Source organism: Cheilinus undulatus, linkage group 3 (genome assembly GCF_018320785.1).
Source record: "Cheilinus undulatus linkage group 3, ASM1832078v1, whole genome shotgun sequence".
Classification (NCBI taxonomy): Eukaryota; Metazoa; Chordata; class Actinopteri; order Labriformes; family Labridae; genus Cheilinus; species Cheilinus undulatus.
Genome location: NC_054867.1, coordinates 34,019,742 through 34,041,971, shown reverse-complemented (window position 1 = coordinate 34,041,971; position 22,230 = coordinate 34,019,742). Strand labels below are relative to the sequence as shown.

At 36.1% G+C, this 22,230-nt stretch overlaps 1 protein-coding gene across 2 annotated transcripts; it reads right to left on the bottom strand.

Moving 5' to 3' along the window:
• Positions 1 to 4,005: 4,005 nt before the first annotated feature.
• si:ch211-161c3.5 (uncharacterized protein C3orf18) lies at positions 4,006 to 15,679 on the bottom strand. Of its 2 annotated transcripts, XM_041815629.1 has the most exons (6): positions 15,315 to 15,679; positions 12,891 to 13,330; positions 12,753 to 12,778; positions 10,657 to 10,786; positions 10,129 to 10,162; positions 4,524 to 4,608 (listed from the first exon to the last, which is right to left on the bottom strand). In XM_041815629.1, exons 2-5 carry the CDS (start codon positions 13,152 to 13,154, stop codon positions 10,157 to 10,159), a joined length of 426 nt encoding a protein of 141 aa, XP_041671563.1. In that variant the 5' UTR covers positions 13,155 to 13,330; positions 15,315 to 15,679; the 3' UTR covers positions 4,524 to 4,608; positions 10,129 to 10,156. The 2 variants fall into 2 exon arrangements, with proteins under 2 accessions (XP_041671553.1, XP_041671563.1); XM_041815619.1 differs by lacking the exon at positions 10,129 to 10,162 and having other exon boundaries at positions 4,006 to 4,608.
• Positions 15,680 to 22,230: the final 6,551 nt, after the last annotated feature.

The following is a 22,230-nucleotide window of genomic DNA, read 5'->3' as shown; positions in this document are numbered from 1 at the left end:
CCAGATGAAAAGGTTCTCCTTTTTTATGTGGATGTATTAACGGGATTAATTACTTCTAATGAACACTCAGTATGTTTACATGCACGTTTACAGCTTTGCTCTACTTGGTTTGACTTGGCACAGCAGCCCAGCGCAGCAGGGGATTTGCTTTTCCACTACAACTGAGCTACCCATCTAAGGGCATGACTAGAGCCGATGACACAGTGTTTGAAGTCGGTGATGTTAAACTGTTGCGCTTCATTAAGCATTGTTTGTTCAAGAGTTTGCAATTGGTTCTGCTTCTAAAATTTTTCTTCTTCTATTGGCAATCGGACAGGTATTTTAAAGTAACACATCTGCCTGGCGTCCCTGAGTTTGGACAAAAATTTGACATCATGGCCTGCCTTGGAGGCAGAGAAACCTGGGTGCGGCTTGGCGTAGCCCAGCACAGCCAAATTGGTGATGGAAAAGTAAAACAGCATGGCTTGGTGTTGATTGGTGCAGCCAAATGTCGTGCTATGACTGACAGGCTGTTTTCCTGGACTACTGTCCTTGTACCACTATCCATTCACAGTGGGAGAATTGATTTTATGATGGGAGCAGGTCGGCAACTGCCAAGCTTTCAGCTAGTTGCTTTCGAGGGCCTTCCAATCCAGTGAAGCCCAGTCCAAATTTCTAATAATGCGCATTTTGAAACAACCAAAAGTTGATTAAAGTGCTGTACAATGAAAAACTAAAACACAATAAAACAACCCTTGAATGACCTAAAACCTTCTTTCGTTGACCTTACTCTAAACTTTTTCCATGTTGAAAGATAAAACATGTAAAAATTTTACAGCTCTACATTTTGTTCATATTCTGGCCCTTGCTTTTTATCATAGATTGTTAAAAGAATTGGACAAAGCCTGTGTGACGTCAGCTGTTTGATTACAATAGGCAGACTCAAACAGCTTTTAAAGCCAATCTGTGGCGGCCTCTATATTAAAATTGCTGTCTCAACCAAACTTTGGATCAACCTAACGGCAGACAAGAGCCTGCCCACTGAGTTCAACTTCCTGTCAGCTAAGCTTGCTAGCATTCTGGTTGACAGGAAGGTAGCGTCTGCCTGTCAAACTATCTGTCAATCAAATGAGATGCTCCAATCAGTGCGCAGTGAGGTTTCTCCTAAATATAATCCAAACGATTGTGTTTGTGACATGTTAAGTCTTTTGAACCAGGCTGTAAACCAGTTTATTTCTAGTGTTAAAAAAACGGCTTTTTAACGTGTTGTGAACATGACTTCCGGTGTTCCTGCAGCCTGCCTCAAGTGGACTTCCACTTTGGCTTCATCTTTCAGGACCAGAGGTTGCCGCTTGGTTTTTACAAAAATGCAATGAGAGTACCCCTATGGTAATATCCAAAGTCAGTGTCGGTGCCCAACTCAGTATCATTGTTATGGAGCATTTAAATTTTCTGGCATAAGAAAGCATATTTCACTGATGACAGCATACCAAAGAAAGGAAGGCCTTTGATAACATTTAATTGAAGGTTTTTATGTGTATTAATTCTTTATGGTGCTTATATTTTGCAGTGAGGAGGAACCAAACTATTTTTTACTAAATTTTATTTGACGAGGATTGCAGACATTCATCATTGACTAATCTCTGCTATTAAAATACATAAAGCCGTACGATAGTGACTATCAAAAAGAGAGAATCGACTGCATAAACCTGCAAAAAAACAGTCTGTGATCTACCTTGATTAATTAAATCTGATTTAAGATTTCAAAGATTGTAAATATTATTCCAAATTTATCAGTTGGATTAGAGTGATGCTATTTTAAGGACACCGTCTATGCATGGCACTACTGATTTCTGAATGAAAATATAAGCTGGGATATTAAAAAGACACGATCTTTAATATTTTAATTATAATGAGAGGATTATTTCGTTAAAGCTCCTGTGAGGAACCTATGATTTGTGTCATTTTTAGAACTCCTTTGGACAAAGTGGTGTTTGGTTATCTTATCCTGTGTATTTGTTTAAAACATTTTTTAAAAAGTCAAATGTCTCTTCTACTGAGAATCTATGCTGAAAGAGAAAAAGACAGTTTTGACAACATGCAGTCAAGTGTGTGGTTCTATCCCGCAGCACAACTTTCTGTCATTAAAACAAAATAATCAGCCTTGTTTCTGATGCCTCCAATTGTTTTTCCAGGACAAAAAGCAGCATCAGTATTCATTCTGGTGTGTGTCATAGCCAGTGAAAACAGGAGCTTTAGATATGTCGAAAACACCATATATAAGCGTTTAATACCTTTTAGTACATTTTGATTCTGATAATGACAAAAAGGCCATTTTAATCATAGCTGTTATCAGCTCTCAGTCAGGCTAATTTTCTGATTTTTTTTAAACAAAACATTTCAACATATCTTCTCCTAAAACTGCTGCTGGCCCCTTTGTGGAAATTAATTTCATTTAAACTCAGCACAAAAGTTAAAAAAACATTTTGTTTGGTGGATAATTTCTTTGTTGTAAAAATGCTTCTTGGTAATAATCCTATGCCTTTGTAAAGCATGTTTTTCCCTTTTAAATGGTGCCACATTTGTAAGGAACATGTTGGCTCAATAGTATGGCTGTTTATGGTTCTTCAACACGCTACTGAGGCTCCTGTTTGTTAAAATAATAAATTGTTCAATTGCCTTTATGTCTTGTTTCTTCAGACATCGATCATCCAATCCCTAAAACAACACCAAACAAAAGTCAATGGTAAGCTGTTTGGCATTGGCAGAGAAGATTTCAAAAATTTTTCATGAGTGCAACCCACATACTCAGCTCTGCTGCTCATCCCTTAAATGCATGTTTCTTATAAATGTAGCATCATTTAAAAGGGAAATAAACAGGCTTTCCAAGATTTATTGCCTTGAAGCATTGTTACAACAAAAAATAATCAACCAAACACAACTTTAGTATTTTTTGTGCTAAGTTTAGTTAGTAGCTGCTCTCTCTATCAAAGAGTAACAAAACTGTATGCATGATTGTAATTTGGGAAAATCAGCGCTTGAGTCAACTTTTCCAAGTCAGTAATGAAAGTGGTTTCTTGCTTAATGTCTGTTTCTAAAAAACGTTTTGATACTTTCTAGATCCGGATGCATTTGTCGCAAAAACTACATTTTTAGCTTGTGACCCTTTTTCTATTATTCGTGGTAAACTTTTATACAACATGTACTACATATCACTCTTTATTTCTTTATTATATGACTTGAATATCAAGTATTTACTGTATGTATCACGTTTTTCTTCCATTTAAAAATTATTTTATCACTGATGATCTGTTGTATCCCATTACATGTATGTATTTCAGCATTGTCATGAATTGCTGCCTCAATTCATTTACAGACAAATATATATAAATATATGTTTTTGACTTTGCCTGTTTTGCCCTCTGGACTACCTCTGAATATTAACGTGCCGGGGACATCTCTGAGGAAAGTTGTGTCTCGTTGTACCTTACATTTCCCTACAGGCGATGTATGTAGATCATGAAAATCTTATGGTAACTGTCAAACTAGTACTGTTGTAGTCCACTCATCTCATCTCACTACATTCATGTCACCATAATGAATGGAAATCAGCCTGAAGGGTGCCTCTTAATGAAACTACAGCTGAGACAATGTCTGTTATTTTACACAAGCTGTGTCTGAATATTTACTCTCTATTACGGGGACGACGTTCTGTGATCTTACTGATAATGAAATAGTTACATACAGTACTTGATCCATTTTCAACTATTGAAAAGTTGAAGTGTAACTTGAGAAATCATTTTTTATGCCTTACTTTTAACACCATTTTGTAGTTATGTTATTGATGTGTCCTCATCCACTTCATTAATACAACTCACAAACCTGTGATATATATTTTGTTATGATTCTTTACCATGTGATCTGTGTTATTCTGCTTCTTTTATCGCTTATCAATAAAATATCACACCAACAAGCTCCCTTCTGTCAGATTTGTCCAAAGAAACCCTCACTTTTAAATTGGTTTAAATAGTTTTATTGTATACAGACAGAAACAATCCTTCATTACTCAAAAAGAAGAAACAAATCAAGGAACAGTTTAGTAAAGGATGATAACACATCCAAGGTTCAAGCTTGTCAGAGACGCAAGACCACACAATCAGTTGAACACAAATGTACACTTCTCTCTTATCAAATATGGAAGAAGATACTGAAGCTCAGAAGAACTTCACTGACAAGCTACCAAACATTTGAACAGCAATAACACAACATGATTCATAAAAGTTTATCACACTGCATTTGTGTGCCTTATAACAGTGCAAGATCAAATGTGATGCCACCCATTATGCTCCCTTTATCATACATGCACATTTTTTTAATAATTGAAAACCACTGTCATGTCACGTTCTGTGTCATAGAAATGAAGTGTTCACAGCAGCTCTCAAAGAACAGTCCGGTTTTCCCTTTGTTTTCCTTCCTGAGCAGCAGTCTGTGTATATGTCAAAGGGGCCAGTGGGCCCCACGAGCTGAAATCAACTAATAAAAGAGCTGTTAAGCGTTGAGAGCTTTGGCTACATCCGTGAAGACCAGACGACTGGGCCTCTGCGTGGTCCCTTGGGAGGTCGTGAGAGTCTGCAGAGGAGACGAGTAACAGGACAGAGGGGAGATAAAACTGTTAGTGACGGTAAGATAATGTGATGGCTTTAGCCTCTTCTGTGATAGCAGCTAGTTGTCCCAGAATAACACGCCTTTAGTTAATGTGAGGGGCATCAAAATACTTACACTGACTCAGTGTTGGAGGTTATAAAATGTAACAAACAAGAAATGTATTGAGACTGGAGACCACATGTGCAAATCTATTAAGTATGCAAAGTCTTAAACCTACTGTGAGGAACTTTTGGTCTGTGTGGATACGAGTGCCTCAAGTGGCCAGTATCCACTGGTCCTTAAATAAATGTTTGTGCCACATAATGTTAATCACTTTGTCTTAAGCTCAGTTCAGACCAAAGATTTGTAATGCAATGAGACTGAACTGAGTTTTTTTTTTTTTTTTTTCCAAGAAACGAGGTAAAGCTGTTAAATAATGAGACTGTGCTTTTGAGGATAAAACCACATGTAACACTGAGTGTTATATTATTAGAGTTTGGTTATCAGGTCATGTAAAACTTAAAGTGACATCATTAGTTCACTGCTAGCTACCAATCGAAGTTAATGTGGCATTGGAAAATGATTAGCCAAAAAGTCGAGCAACAAATTAACTCAAAATTTTTGGTGAATTTGAACAAGAAGGAGTGATTACATGTGACGAAACTTAGATCTTCCAATACGATCCTGAGACAAAACGGCAGTCATTGCATTGAAAAACACCATTGTCACTGAGGATGAAGAAACCCCGACAAAGCAAGTCCAGATTCAAGACCATATAGATTGTTTTCCTTTACATTAAGGGTATAATTTTGGAGGAGTGGGTTCCAGAAGGGTCAATGGTAAATCAGCCCGATTACAAATAGGGTTGGGTATTGTTTAGGTTTTTTCTGATACCGTTAGTTACAGCCCCAGTCACACCCCCTCTCCGATGTGTGAGATTAATCTTTGTGGAGTGTTCTGTGTGTGCTGTGATGTTCAGGTAGTGCCATTGACCTGTGCTGCCAGCTGAGAAGCTTGATTTGGTGTGCAGCTGAGCTGAAGCAATTAGCCAATCAGAGAGGACCTGCACCTACAAAAAGCTTCCTGAAACACCAGTCTGGGGCAGCTTGGTTTAGAATCAGATCGCCCCTGTGCCTCTTGTCCAGATAGCCACTAATATTAACCATTAAGATCCCACACCCATTTCTCCTCATAACAAAATTATGGTGGGGCATTACACAGACTCAGAAGACCATGTACAAAACAATTCTGACTTAACAAAATACACCTGTCTCTAATGTCAAAGATAGGAAATGTTACTTATATGTCATGTTTGGCTTTTGTGGTTAATTTATTATCATCTATTTTTGAAAAATACATTTACGTTCCAGTCTTGATTGCAAGGTGGCATAATTTAATCTTTTTATTTCTATTTATACAGCATAAGTCAAAATCAATTAGATTTAACAACAAAAATCATTTTCAGGGGCTTTTTTTCAACACAAAAACCCAGTGAGTGGGCCCTCCACAGTCATGATTTATTGATGACATCAACGCACGTGTGCTGGATTGGCGAAATAGGAGCTTTTCAACCCCTTTTCACCACGGTTTCTGTTCATTTATGCCACTTTTTCCCACTATTTGCTCATTTTTTTCCACTTTAAATTCACTTTTGAATCCCATTTTCCTACTTCATTTAGCCATTTTTTGCTACTTTTTTCCACTTAATACCCTTTATGCCACTTTTTAACAGCTTTTCACCATTTTCCACACATGTTGGCAAACTTTTTGCATTTTTGTAACCCATTTTGCCACTTATCCCCATTTTTGCCTATTTTAAAAAATTCTGCAACTATATTTTACTTTTAGCCATTTGTTCCCACTTTGAACTCATTTTTGCCATTTTTTGACCTGTTTTTACAAGTTCATCTGTTTTGTTTTTACCTGTTTTTTCCTCTTCAACCAATTTTTGCAACTTTTAACCACAGTTTTTGCCATTTTAATGGCATTGTTGCCTCTTTGGAACCCTTTTTACCAGTGCTTTCACAAGTTATGCCACTTTTTTGACACCTATTTCATTTTTGCCACTTTTAAATTATCCAACCAACCACATGACCACATCAGAATGTTCAGTGTTTCAATCAGGGACTTTAATAGTTTAAGTCAAGAAAAAAGCCATGCAAGGTCTCTTGCAGGACATTTAAAGGTCATGTGACACCTGTGTTACAGTGGGTCCTTGTGGTTTAACTTTGAATTGTTCAAACTAGAACTTTTGTGTGTCTTGTTAACTATGGTTGGTTATCTTAGTAAATTATTCTTGATTAGAACTTGTGATTGTTATTGAGGTACTTTTTCACTTAAGACAGGGCCAGGAATTTTTGTTTAATTTTAGTTCACACACACATACATCTCAGGATTGCTTTTATTGTTTAGTCTCACTAGGATTTAGAGGTGCTGTTCCTTTTTGATGTTAGATTTTTGCATAGATTTAGGTTTTATTTGTATTTATTTTCACAAACTAGTAAGCTGGCTGCTAAACTTTAGTTACAGTCTCCCTTTTATATTCTTTTATAGGTTAGGATCAGCATCCACCGGTCCTTTAAGTTACCTTTTGATTTCCATGATTTGTATAAAAATTTTACCTCTTTTGCACTCAAATAACTTTTGGTTTAACCAATTCAATCTGGTTTTGTTACTTCCCTTTTTCCCCATGAGCCGGGTCGTAACAATGGTGCTAAATCCACACTTTTTAAACGGTGCTGAAACGGTGCCTGAATCGATACTTTTGAGGGGAAAAAAAAGGTGAGCCGAAAGTCACTGGGAGAATTAAAGCTGTCTGAGTATCGTAAATGAGTCGCAGAGATATCTTTTTAAGATGCCAGTTGAAAAATGGATGAGAAAAGAAAAATCACACAAATTCCTTAACAAATTTCTGCCTTTCATTTGGGGTGGCTGGGGGTTGCATTGGGGTGGTAGCATATCAAAATAAAGTACTGCTATCTGTGTTGTAATTCGGTCTGGTAGGTATCGGACGCGTTGGCATCAGTATTAGTCGATAGCAGATTTAGATACTCATCCCTGATTACAAACAGGTTCAAATCACAGTGTTTGATCACCCTCCCTATTCATATTTTCAATTTTTCCTTTTTCCTAAGATCAAATTTGTGCTCAAAGGAACATGTTTTAGTCTGTCTGAAGTTAAAAAACGAAAGACAGAGGTTCTGAGACAACTGTCAGAAGAAGACCTACTGCACTGCTTTGATTAGTGGAAGACCTCAATGCAGTGGTGTGTTGATGCAGAAGGGGAGTATATAGAAGGAGGAAGACACTGAAAAATGCTATGTTCAATGAAATTGTATAACAGCATTAGACTTGTATACCTTTACTTAGAGAGAGGACAGTGGAGAGAATTGGACACGGGATGAGAGAGCGAGGGAATGACATGCAGGGAAAGGAGCCACAAGCTGGATCTAAACCCAGACCCAGACTGCGTACATGGGGCACCCCCCAACCACCTTGCCATCTGCACCCCCTGAACTGAGTTGCTGCAGATCAAATCAAAACAGCTGGGGAATGCAAACTTTGTTTTGATAGGCTATAAACACCAACAAATACATGTTCAAAGTAGATTATTTTGTTAGATGAAATAATGCTGTAAATCTTGGAAATGATAACCTTTTTTTCTACTTTTCACATGGAAACTTTAGCCAGACAAACACTCCTGTCCCCTTCATGCATGTATGCAGAATGTGCTACACTACACTAGCTGTGGTAAAACAGTTAATGTGCAACGCTGTCATGTAGAGGCAGATTGCACTGTCTCCTCAAGTTGCAGTGGTGTGAACTCTCAGGCTTTTAGAAAGTTGCAGAGCAGCCCATCACAAGCAGTTGCATGTTTGAACTCGCCTCGTTGCAAATCTTTGGTCTGAGCTGGTCTTTACACCTACCACTTTGGCATGGTTTCAGACATCAGAAATAATTTCACAGAAATAATCAAACCCACCACTGATGGTTTGTTTGCTTTTTGGCTCATAAGAAGATATCGGCATTAGTTTTAGTCTATTTAATAACCAAAAAACAACTCAGCGGAGCTTTAAGTTAAAATACAGTTGAAAACTGGGTGTCGGTTTGGCTCAGTGAGTGGAGCAGGCACCCATACACAAGGCTATTGTCCTGAGAAGGGTCTGGCTGCAGCTGCTATAAACCACACTCGGTACAAAACACGCCCCATCGATCCATACAATAAATTAATTCTAACCCTAACCAGTGGAAATTAAAATGCTAAACCTAACCTAAAGCTAATTAAGGCCTATCTAAACTAATCTAAGTTAACCTTAAACTAAGCAAATAGAACAAGTGGGCGTGTTTTGTAGGGGGCGTGGTTTATATGATACCTGTGGCTGCAGTTGGGTATTATTGATAGTCCTTGGCGAGCTGGTCACAGGATTAATTTCCGGTCTGTTTGGTGCATGTCTTTCCCTGCTCTCTGTGTTGCCTAAGTAGAGGCAACCCCCCCCCCAAAAAATAATCTAAAAAAAAAGTAGTTAAAAATGTGTGCTAACAAAAAAGTGCATGTTCATTTTCTCCAAGGCCTTCAATACCATTGACCTGTCTGTGCTTTTACAGAGGTTGGCTGATACAGGGTTGCTTGAGGTGAATGTTCAGAACAGTGTCTTACAAGGATCTTATTTTACTTATAACAATAGAGTTTATGCTGGCAATGCAGTTATTTATGCTTTGTCTTCCCTTTAAAGTCCAACTGTTAAACTACAAGATATAAGTCAAAATTTCAAGACAGTACTCAGGTTTTATGTTTAAGAATGAGCTCACTGAATGTGTTCAAACATATAAATACTTAGGCTTTTTGCTAAAACAAAATCTGTTTTTAACCAGCACATTGATTGTTTAACATAAAACTGAGGGTCAGGTTGGGTTTCTTCTATTAAAACAAAGTCAGTTTATCTTGGGATGAAAGGAAGAAACTAGTTTAAGCAACATTTCTGTCTGTAATTGATTATGGAGATATTTAATTCTTGACATGCATGCTACATTAGTAGGGAAAATGTAGGACTCTGTGCATCATGCCACCTTGTAATTTGTCTCTAGTCTGGGTTTTTACATCACTATGTTTCACGTGAGAAGGAGATGAAATGGTTTAATTCTTTATAGAGCCATACTACATAAACTGCCTCCTCACTTTTGTTAGGTACTTTATGGTTTATTAGTCCTTTTGCACATGCAGTCCTTGAAATATTTGATATTTATTCGGTAAAAGAAGAGAAAATGAAAAGATGATAGAATGAATGAAGGTACACAGATTAATAACTTGGAGTGTTTTTTATGTTATCTACTTTTAAACAGTAGTTTTAATGAAAATGAGTCAACATTATAATGAATCACCAACACTTAGCACACTGATAACTGATAATTGTGAAATAATGAAAGGGAGACAGTATGAGGACTGTGGGGGGGGGGGGGAAGAGGCTTAGAGACATGGTTCAAAAAGAACCTAAGGGGATACTTTACCATGTTTGTCTTTACCACTATGCCATTGTCAAAACTTAAAAGAAATAACAGAAAATAAAGTAACATTAACAAAAAACAAGACAAAAGCAATGGACAGAAAGCATAGCAAAAAAACACAACATAAAATACATAAAAACTTGAAATGAGGCAGAAATGAAGCTTTTACTCTAAAATAACATTTTTTTAAATATAGAGATAGAAATAATGAGAATACAAACAATTTAATTTATCCAACAAGGATATGAGGACTGATTCAATTCAAGTAATACTAGACTTGGTACTTTACTAAAGTAGAAACCAAAATTTGTCTAAGTCACTGCAACAGACTTTCCATGAATTTCTTTTTAGTAATATGAAGGAATACATATTATGTTTACCATGGGTACAGTGGCCAGAAAACCATTAACACTTCTGGTTGGAATGGGAATGCTATGAGTCAAGATAAGGCAATGTCTAGAGAGAAATATTTATCTGTGATGATGGAAAAATAAGATTTCATTCCACTCTCTGACAAACATATGAGCCTACCTTGGCATTAGGACCTGTGAGGCTGCCTTCCCGCCCATGGTCGAGCAGTTCCTGTTCAAGCAGGTCGTCTTGTTCTTCAGCCGGGTCGAAATTGTACATGGGCATGAGCTGGTGCCTCAGCTTCTCCAACCTGCACAACAAGAGGTTAGAGGTGAAGGCACATCAGCATTTATGTAGGAATAAACTATAACTGATTGAAATACAATGGTTACTGACAGCCTTTGGTAAGAATAGAAAAAATTTTTCCATCCACCTTCAAAACTCTTTGAAAGATGTTTTGATATGTCTCCATTGTTCTCAGTGACTCCAGTAAATACAGTACTTCTTTGATAAAGTGATACTGGATTTGGGTTTGTTTTTGTTTAAGTATTTACCAAGTTTGCAAATTACAAATAGGAAAAATATACATCCTTAATCCAACCTAATAGCTGGAAAGTGCTTCTCTGTTGTTGTTGGGAGGAACCATACATTTAAGATACACTAAAAGTATTTGGCTACACCTGTTAATTGTTGAGTTCAGGTCTTTCAATCAGACCTGTAGCCACAGGTAAAAACAAGCACCTAGTCATGCAGTCTCCATTTGTGATACAAAATTAGTTGTTTTGAAGAGCTCAGTGACTTCATGTGTGGAACTGTGATGGGTGCCACCTTTGCAATAAGATGGTTCGTGAAATTTTCTTTCTGCTGGATATTCCACAGTCAACTGTAAGTGATATTGTAAAGAGCAGGGTCAACAACTGCTAAGGCACATGGTTCATAAAAGTCATCAATGTTCTGCTGATTCCACAGATGAAGAGATCTGTACTTCCATTTGCATTAATGTAAGCAACAAAAATATACCCATGGTATGGGTTTCCATGGCCAAGCAGCTGCATGCAAGCCTCACATAGCCAAGTCCAATGCCAAGCGTCTGATGGACAATCATAATGATTTGGTATATCGAGACATTTTGGACAATGCTATGCTTCCAACTTTGTTGGAACAGTTTGGGGAAGGTCCTCTATATTCCAACAAAAACTGTGCCCCAGTGCACAAAGCAAGGACTCTAAAGTTGTGGTTTGATAAACTTGACTGCCTCACACAGAGTCCTGACCTCAACCCCATCAAAAACATTGAGGATCACTGGTATAGAGATTGTAACCTAGGCCTTCTTGTGCAACATCAGCACCTGACCTCATAAATGCTCTACCAAATAAATGTGCACAAATGCAAACTCCAAAACCTTGTGGAAAGCTTTTCAAGAAGAGTGGAGGCTGTTATGACTGCAAAAAGGGGGACCAACTCAATATTAAAGTACATGTATTAGAATACATTGTTATTGCAGTCCCTGTTGGTGTAATAGTCAGGTGGGCAAATTCTTTTGTCCATATAGCGTACAGTTTCCCAATCAATTTAACATGTTTGTCTTTTATATGTATGTTGTACAAAAAAGAGTGTATTTCTGTATTCTGGAAAAAAGTTAAGAAATAGATTCACATGTAGGCTGCCTTTTTTGTGCAATGCTCTCTGAAAAGTTATCCCCCAATGGAGAGTCATAAAGCCTTTTCAATTCTAACCTGAAGTGAACATTAAGGAGGAAGTAACTATAAAGTAGATCAAGGTGAGAGAAATCAGAAAATGTGGGAGGAACAATTCAACCGTTTGACAGCATGATGCAGGGTGCATTTCACAAATATGGCAGCCTATATGTTCATCTATTTTTTACATTTCTTCAAAATGTAGAAACCTAGTGTTTCTTTTTACAATATAATGTACATGTTAATGATATTAATTTCATAAGTTCAATATGTCTGAGTAAGCAGGGTTCTCTTAAAGCTTGTTAGCTTGTAACTCTAGGGCCTGGTACGTCTAAAAAATGTCATACTTCATCACAGACTTTAGATAAGTGAAAATTGTTCAGTAGCAAACTTTGCACAGATAGAGGTTGGTGCAAACTATGTCAGATGGAGACACAGAAGTAAACAAGTAAACCCATTTTTTAACCAAAAGGATATTTTTGCAGATTATAAATAATCAAATTACTGAAGCAATGCCACGTAGTTAACTTGGACACTTTGCCTTTCTGGCAGACTAACAAATAAATTTTTGTATCTTACCGCTTCCGTTTCCGAATATACAGCATCTAGCATGAAGAAAAAATGATATAATGAGGTGCAGTAGTTGTTAGAAATATGATACTGTATGCAGAATAAAACCAGCAAAGACATTGAAATAATAATAAAATCACTCCTTACGATTGCCACTGCTAGCCCGATAACAGTGATGATACCAAATGGGACAAGCACCATTCCCATTCCTGAGCCCTCGATCATGGCCTCTGGAAACGAGGTGGCGTTAAAGCTGGTCTCATTTGTTGTTATGGTAACAGTCATTAATGTTGTTCTGGAGGTGACATTGTCTCTGGCGCCCACGCTCGTCGTGAGGAGGGAGGGGGCCGTGGTGGCTGTGGAAGTTGTGGAAAGCAAACTTGAAGTGGTCTTAGCTGCAGTTACAGCCATGGTCAGGTGTAACTGTTTTAACTGAAGGATGTGTTTTTTTAATCTCTGACTGGATGTCGTTGCAGTTTCTCAGCCTCTGGCGTGTCTCATTTTGGATGCAGCTGTCTTCCCTCTGGTTTGAGGTCTGCTGTGGAAGCTGTTGAGGAAACTTTGGTGATAAGATCTTGAGAGTAATGCTGAAACAAGAAGGGAAAGTTCTAGTTTAGTTAAGGGTTATTTACCTTTATTCAATCTTAAATGATTAAATAACAATTGTAAGCTTTATTATAAGCACTTTGTAATTGTGTTCCAAAAGATGCCACATCAACAGTGTATATTAAAAATTCAAAGAGAATAAAATAACCAATTGCAGTCATCAAATCAAATATATTTTTCTTAAGAGTTCATCGTACACAGTCACAAAAGGGTTTTTTAATTTCTTTTAAAAAGGGGGTAGGGTTAAAAGAAACATCAAATTTCTCAGCTAAGTTTATTTCACTATTACACACCATGAGCATTCTTATGGATTTACCTTAGCTCTGATATTGCCAACAAGTTCAATGTGGTAAAATGCATCATGTCATATGCACGTTTGCACTAATTAATCTACTGTATATACTGTACTCAAGTACTGTATGAAAGCTCACCGTGGTAAAATGCTACATCTTATGTTCACGTTCCCACTAATAAAGTTAAACTATCTTAAATCAAGTTATCTACCTGTGTAAATCAGCCCAAATTCTTGCATATTCTGTGCTTCTGAACTTGTCTAGTCAGCATTTTTGCACTCTTTGCACATGTTGAAACCATACCATCAATGCACACAGACTAAACCACAAAAAATACCTAAGAAGAGCTCGTACATATTTAAATCCTAATTTTTGGATTATTTTTTAAAAATTGTATTTCTTTTATATTTAATGTTTAATTCATGTACATTGAGAGCAAAAATAACCTAAGTTATTTACTTAGTTCATCAATAAAGCTGATTCTGATTCAATAAATTCTGAATTTACAATGACAAATTGGGAAAAAATGTGTCAATGTATATAGGCAAAGCTTTTTCATACAATGAGTGTTTTTTTCCTGATGTTATGTCACCCTGGGTATCATATTTAGGGGGCTTTTGTTTAGAATTCAGCAGGAGTCAATTTGGCAAACATAACATAACACGTCACACGTCAGTTTCAGCTAATATGCACTCTGACTTTGTTATTTATTGACTGATGTCATTGCACATATAGCATACTAACCTAATACTGCACTTGCAAAGTGGGTCATTTAAATAGATATGTGGATCCTTAAAATATTACTTAAATGCTAAATATTACTGGTTGGATTGCCTCTAAAAACTATTTATTTAAATGTTTGTCTTGCAAAAATAATCCAACATTTTTGTTAAATTTTAGCACAGCCCATCCTAGGTTTAATTTAAACCTCGGCTGACTTTGCCAGCAAGGTTGCGGTGGGTGTTTTAGGCAGGATGTGGGTAGCAAAGGAATAGGAGGAAGAGTGGCATAACAAACTAGAAAAAAAAAACAAGGAATAGTAAGCACTCAAACTGTAACACATATTGTGTGTGAGGAAATGTGTTGGCAGTGTGTTGGTTCATACGTCAAAATCAAACCCACACACTTAGACTACCTTTCACACACACACTGCTTCCATAAATATCCACTGCATCCAGTGCTCAGTGCATGTACCTCCCACCCACACACATCCCATGAGAGTGAAGAGCAACATTTTCATATATGAGGAGCTTTTAAAACATGAATGTGCTTTTTATTTTTAAAACTGTGTTATATATGGTGGCACAGGAAGCCGGTGAAAAAAAAGACACATGAGCCATTCCTCTCCTCTTAGTGCATCCTGTCTGCTTGTGCTCCTAATGAGGAACATGTGCAGCTGAGGCAAACAACCAATGAAAAGCAAAGGCTGGATTTAGCCATTGCTGTTGTCTGGTTAACAATCCCTGTACTGCAACAAGACAAAATCCCTACAACGTCTCATTCTGCATCTGTGTATTTATCATGTTATGCTCCTATCAGTGTGTGTTACTGATACACAACATTTTATTTTTAGTCAAGATGTCCTGTCTCTCAGCTGTCCTGTACAAACAGCTGATCCATAATCCTACCAACGTGACCAGTGTGTCCTCTCAGATTAGAGATGCATACGTACCTCAACATACAACATGCATGACTTCAGAGGTGAGCTGCTGCAGGCATGCAGGCCGGGGCTAGCTAAAGAAGGGAAAATATCATTGGAAGAGGCAGCATTTCCTCCAGCGGCTGCCCCTCCTCCTCCACCTCCTCCTCTTCTGTTCCCCCCTTTAGCAATGCAGGTAGAGCTCAGGCTGTTTACATTGAAGAAACAGCCATTTTTTCTGAAGATAACCTCCACATACCAGAGTAACCCTATCCCGCCAGCCTCACAGAGATCCCTATCCCGGTCTCCGGTTGCCTCCTAGCATGTACCGCCCCCGTCTTGCCCTTTCTTGTATTTCACAGAACAGAGGCTGCTCAAGGGATGCTGCAAACAAGAGATCCGTGCGACGAAGTCCCGCCCCCCTGTACCCTCGTGATTGGTCAGACTGGTTGGGGATGAGGTACGCGATTGGTTCCCTCAGCTGTCTATTTAGCTTTGCAGGGGTGAGACTGGGATTTAATGGCTCTGTTCACCAGATGCTGTCAGACCCATGTGAATGACTGCATCCGGGTGACAGATCTGTGAAAGTTAACCCTGTGCTGTCTTTCTATTAAACATCTATGACTTTACTATTTAAGACAAGAAACAGAAAAAAAACAAATAAGATGAATAAACCATAGGAAAAAAGGCACATTGTTTTTCTTTTTAGGTGCGAAGGATATGTACATTGATGAAAATGATAGTCAGAGGTGTCAAAAGTATTCACATTTATTGCTAAAGTAGAAGTACAGATACTAGGATTCAAAAAGGCTTCTGTAGAAGTTGAAGTATCAACTCAAGCTTTTTACTCAAGTAAAAGTGTAAAAGTACTGGTTTCAAAACTACTTAAAGTATAAAAGTGAAAAAGTATAAAAGTAAAAGTAAAGGGGAAAAAATGCCATTAAGGGCAAAAGCTTAGGCCGCGCCACGGGGGCTTACAATGCACTATCCCACCTCCCCAAAAAACATTTTTCTAAAGGCCATAATGACTATAATGTTATATTAAAATGTTAATGTTGAAAAATTTGGGATGCACCTGTTTCAGATGCATTTATGCCCATTGAAAATGAACGCATTTTAGTACACTGTAAATACATTCAACAACCACATATGTGCACTACTGAGCATTAACATGTGTTTCATGGAGCGGAACACATGATGACTAGTTGCCTATAAGTATTGGTCTTCCTGGCTACCAACTTCCTCGCTGGTGCTTGGTTGGGACATTTTGCTCCAGTTCTCTTGAGTCTCCGCCACAGACATCTTCGTACTAGGCGATGGAAAGCGTATAAACCAAGAGAGTGTCGGAATGGTATGTTTATGTTTATACTTCTCATCCAACCACAATCAAACTCACTCTATCCCAAGTATAGATACAGTATAGATACAGTATAGATACCCAAAATTTCTACTTAAGTAAGGTAACGAAACATTTGTACTTAGTAACTTGACACCCCTGATAATAGTGATAACAATAATACGTGGATGATAACAGAAGAATATTTTCTGAAAATTCTGAACTATATGAACGCATCCACAATGTTTATTATTACATATCTGACTCATAAATAATTCATCCAGCCAAATACCAAGATATTCATAATCTGAAACCCTTTCAACACTGTCACCACTTAGTGGGGATAGTTTAAAAAGTTAAAAATCAATATCCCTAGCTTTAGTGGACACCATAAGTTTGGTTTTGCTTTCATTCAGAACAATTTTTTATTAAAACCTAAAAAAAAAAAAAAAAAAAAAAAAACCCTCTGAAGCCTGTTAAAATCAATTTGCAGTTTTTCTCAAGCCAGCTGTGCAGAATCAACAATGTAAAAAAAGTAGCTTATCATCTGCTAAAAGGTGAAAATCACAGTCAGTAAAGGAGGAAACAACATCGTTAATATAGATCAGAGATGGACAACCTTGGTTATTAAGAAGGCCATATCGTTTGTTTGTTTGTTTTTTCCACTGTTCAAGGAGCAAATTGTTACAGATTGTTGGATATTCTCAATGTAACCCCTCTGATTATTAATATCAATGAATGAAATAGTATGTTTTTTCCTGATCATATACCAACATTTATGTTTTTAAACTCAAGTACAAAGAGAAATGATTTATTTAAGGAGCTTTACACAGAATTCAAGAAATTCCAAGCTGCTTTTTTAATGCAGCGAACATGAAACTAACTTGGTACTTACTTTTTTCTTTTTACAGGTGCATTTGGTGATGCATATAAAAGATTTTTTTACAGAAACATTTGAATCTACTTAAAAGGAAACAAAGGATGACCTCTATTAAGAAAAAATCAAAATGAGAGGCCAAAAAAAAAAAAAAAGAAAAAATCAAATAAATTCAGATAACATGCAAAAAAATAAAAAATAAAAAATGAAATAGAATAACAATTTAAAAGAAATTAGGAATAAATATATTTTGAATATTTTAATGAGATTAAAAAAACGAACAATAAATGAAACTGAAAAAAATTAAGAAATTAAGATGTATTTAAATATGATAAAGAAAAATGATATAAATAAAATTCAAGGAAAATAAAATTCAAAAAAATTAAAAATCTACCAAACATAACAAATTAAGAATTTAATGAATTCATTTGTCATTTAAATTGAATTCAAAAACTAAAAACAATAATACTGAACACAAATAAACAGATATCAAAAATTGATACAAAAAACTAATAAAGAAAAATAAAATGATAACAAACAAGAAAGTGAAACAACAATACAAAAAAAAGTAATAAATACATTTTACTTTTTAATGAAATCAAAAAGTGAAGAATAAAATGTATTAAATCAAAATTAAAAAGAAATCAAAAGTGAAAGTAAATTGAAAAAATAAATACAAAATACAATATGTATTTTTTATCAACAGAAATGGGAAAAGGTTTGAAAATGTTTTAACTACATCAAAGAACGTAAAATAACTAACCATATATCAGTAGAAAACAAATCATATGAGAAATGTTTCTGTTTTCATGCGTTCATGGCAGATTTTGTCTGCTTTCTAAGGTGTATTATTAATCAGTATTTGAATTGTACTTTAGGGCCGCATTTAATGAGATGCAGGGCCACGTGTGGCCCCTGAGCCACCTTTTGCCTAATCCTGACAAAGACTGCAAATAAAACAGGGCCCAGAAAAGATCCTTTTGGGACACCTTTTGTTAAAGATAAAAACCGTGACTGAATGTTTCCACCTGTTAAAAGGATGGTTCTAAAACCAGTTACAAGCATTTGTGTCAAACTAATGCTACCAAGCGTCTGGATGGGAAGAACATGACCCACCATATAAAATGCTATTGAAAAATAGATTAATTGATAAAAACAGCAGCACAATGCCTCTTCTTATCCTTATTAGAAATGATGTTGGCAGCAGAGATGGTGCTGTGCTTTGCTTTAAAACCAGTATGATGAGGGCTTAAAGTTAAATGATTAGACAGAATTGATTTGCTTTGTTTGTTAAGCAATGATTCCAGGGTTTGTGACAGAGATGGTCTGTCAAAACCTTTTGCTTGGATCAGCAGCATATTTTATGATGTTTTATCTTTTAATTTCAGCATATTTATCTTATTTAAATGCTCACGCTTTAATACATGCAATCCTTGTTATAGTTTTAATCTTACGACATGGTAAAAAAAAATAAAGGGTGAACAAGTTAGAGATTTTTATGGCCAATATAAAAGAGATTTAATTTTCCAAGTACATCGTCTATTTCAATTTTCAATGATGGCTCTAGCATTCAAAATATTTTACTTAATTTTCATCCTAATCCTCATAAGGCTGTCACACTGATGCTGCGCTTTTACAAAATAAAGCCCAAATCTTCTGATTGGATTTGTGGCCTGTACTAACTAACTAACTTTTGTAAGATAATATTAAATTGTGGGGTTATTTCACTTAACAGAAAAGTCATTCAAAGGATGGTAAATGGACTTGAGCTTGTATAGTGTGGTTCTCATCATCTGACTCTGCAAAACACTTTCACACTGCAGGTTACACCAACCCATTCACACCCATTCACTCCTCATTCATACACTGATTGCAGAGGTTGCTATGGAGAATTAGCCATCAGTATTAGTTAATCCCATTCATATGCATCCATACACATTTACAGGCCACACAGACATGCCGCTGATGCTGCAGTGGGCAGCAGAGGGCAGGGCTGCCGAAAGACAAAAACTGAGAACCAAGAGAATGGGCCCTTGCAGCTGTGTTGTGTTGATGATACTAATGAATGTTTGTTGGATCAGTAGAATTGGTGCTAGTGCCCTGGCCTACAGTTATCTCATTTTGGAGGCGGAGCTGAAAAGAGTGTCAAGCTGTTATTGAGTTCTGATGTTGGAATTATTTATTGGTGCCACTTTTTAACCAATTTTCACCACTGTGTCCACTCATTTTTGCATTTTTTTCCACTTTTAGCCCATGTGTTCTACAATTAACTCAATTTTGCCACTGTTTAACCTTTAACTACTTTATCTACTTTTTCTGCCTCTTCCACTTCATCACCATTTTTGCAGTTATTTCGTATTTTTCTCTTAAAGTTGTCTCAGTTCCTTCTACTTTATTTTCTGGCATCCTGAGTTTTGTGCACCTCATGGCTTAGCTATGAAGTCTGACATTACTTTCCTAATCATTTATTTCAGTGTGCCCATCCTCATTGTTAACATTACCAGAAAAAAGGGTAAATTTTGTTTTAAGAAAAGCTGTTTACATTTTGAAAATGCTATATTGTACTACAGCATTAAAAAATAATACTTTGTTAAGAGTGATTTTTATCCAGGTTAGATATAAAATATTGTTATTATAGCTCAACTTTACAATGGATCATGACTTTTCTGACACCCATGGGACTCCTATTTGGCTTAGCCTCAGAAAGCCTCCCCTTTCTATTCTTCCAGAATATTTTGTGCTATAAACTCTATAAACTGTGACTACATGTCACTTTTGTTGTTGTTAATAAAAGTCACACATGTAAGAAATGATCTCTTGTCGGACATGAAATGGAGGTTAATTAATTAAGTTAAAAAGAGGTTTAACATTTTCAGGAACTCTACATGACACAGTTTCTTTAAGAGCGAAGCATCCCTGATCTGAAATAATGTGAATATTCACTTTGATGCCTCTTTTTGAATATTTATGTTTTTTTTTTTTTGTCATGATCTTTTCTATAATCAAGTGTGTTTGCTTCTTAGTAAGGGTTTGAATGTAGTTATTTATTTAATTAACTGTTGCTTTTTGCAGCACAGTCTTCTGTCACTCAATAAGTGTCCACAATATTATCGTCATGATATCAGTAGCGGCAGATATAAGATAAAAAAATGAATCACTGATATTGGCAGATACAAAAATTGCTGTCGAAATGGAGAACTGATATTTTGGCTATAAAAATGTGCCTACATCAGCTGTAAATATTTTCTTAATGAACAAATAAGCCAGTGGAGTTTTAAGCTCACTGACAGTCCTATGTCAGATGAAGTTTTTCTTTATTCATCATCAGTCCACTTTAGAGTGTGTTTTATGGACTGAAATTTGTTAATTTGCTCTTCCTCAAACTGTAAATCTTGTGTTTTAAGGGCTGAAGTTTTGGGTTTGAACAAGATTTTTTGGCATTAAGACTCTTGTATGCAAGATGTCTTAAAATTATAAACATGTTTTGGATTATTTCATTAACATTTAGACTATATTAACAACACAATTATGTTGATTGAGTTTTTATTTGACGTAATTGGGCCTTAATACCAAATAACAGGTTTTCAAGAGGGCAACATGTCTGAGCACTGTAAACAACACTGTAATGGGTCAGAGTGGTTTCCCTCATTAACATCAAAAACATTTTTCAATCAAAAGAAACATTTTAACGATCAAACAGTCGTTTAATCCGCCCATTACACCTAAGAAGCTGTTTAGTGACATTCACCTTTCAAAAAAAAAAAAACACAGCCCAGTTGAAATAAAATATCACCATGTGTTTGTATTTAGGTAATGGATGGCTGGAACTAAGGACATCTACTTATGACATTTTGTGAAGTCATTATTGTCCTTTTTCTCAAATATAAGATTATTTTGCCTGAATCAAAATATTAATTTGTTTTTACTCAATAATAGGGACTGGAATGTAAAATCTGCATTTTTGTTTTTTCTGTAGAACTCAGTAATACTTAACACAAAATACTGGAAAATAAAATGAAAACAAAAATGGCAGTGCCCAGTCAAATTTCCCAGATAGCTGCTATAGTTTGCTTTCATATAAAAGACAAATTAAAGAAAGAGGACTTAATGTAAGGGAAATCAAAAATAGCAGCATTTGGATGTGTTAAAAGTGCAGGATGTTATATTTTGCCTAGTAGCATTTAGAAGAGTAAACCTAAATTAGTTTTTAATCACCTGAATATATAACATTGTTTTATTTTTGTTAACTTGGAATAAGCATAGGGAGGACTCTGCCATCATTTTTGCATCTTGCATGTTTCTACAGTACAAAATAAGGGACCAAATAACAGATACAAGTTTGTTTTAAATACCATTGGTTTCCACGTTTACTACCAGAGAAGTGAGCATCACAGTCTAGAATATTACTGTTAGATGTAGCAAATACTACCAATTTTACATGCTGTATCTTTAAATAAACCTCTATGTGACCAACTGAATTTTATCAAAAAATTTAAAGAAAGATATTTAAAATATTCCCTATGTAGGATTTCCCAAAAAAAGTCAGAAACTGGTATCTTCCAGTCAGATCAGAGATTAAAGGTAAGTCTGTTCTACTTTCCTTCCTGATCATAGAGGCAATAAAAGTTTATTTTAATAGAAACTTATTCTTGTTATTGTCTCTGAAATAAAAAAAATACATTTGTAAAAAGGGGAATGTTCCTTCAAACCGTTAAAACTTTTGAATCCAAATAAAT

Coding starts and splice junctions, on each gene's coding strand:
- si:ch211-161c3.5 (XM_041815619.1), bottom strand. CDS start 13,154: ATGGCTGTAACTGCAGCTAAGACCACTTCAAGTTTGCTTTCCACAACT. Junction 10,787..12,752: donor TATATTCGGAAACGGAAGCG/GTAAGATACAAA, acceptor CTTGTTGTGCAG/GTTGGAGAAGCTGAGGCACC. Junction 4,609..10,656: donor TCACAGGTCCTAATGCCAAG/GTAGGCTCATAT, acceptor TCTCCTCTGCAG/ACTCTCACGACCTCCCAAGG.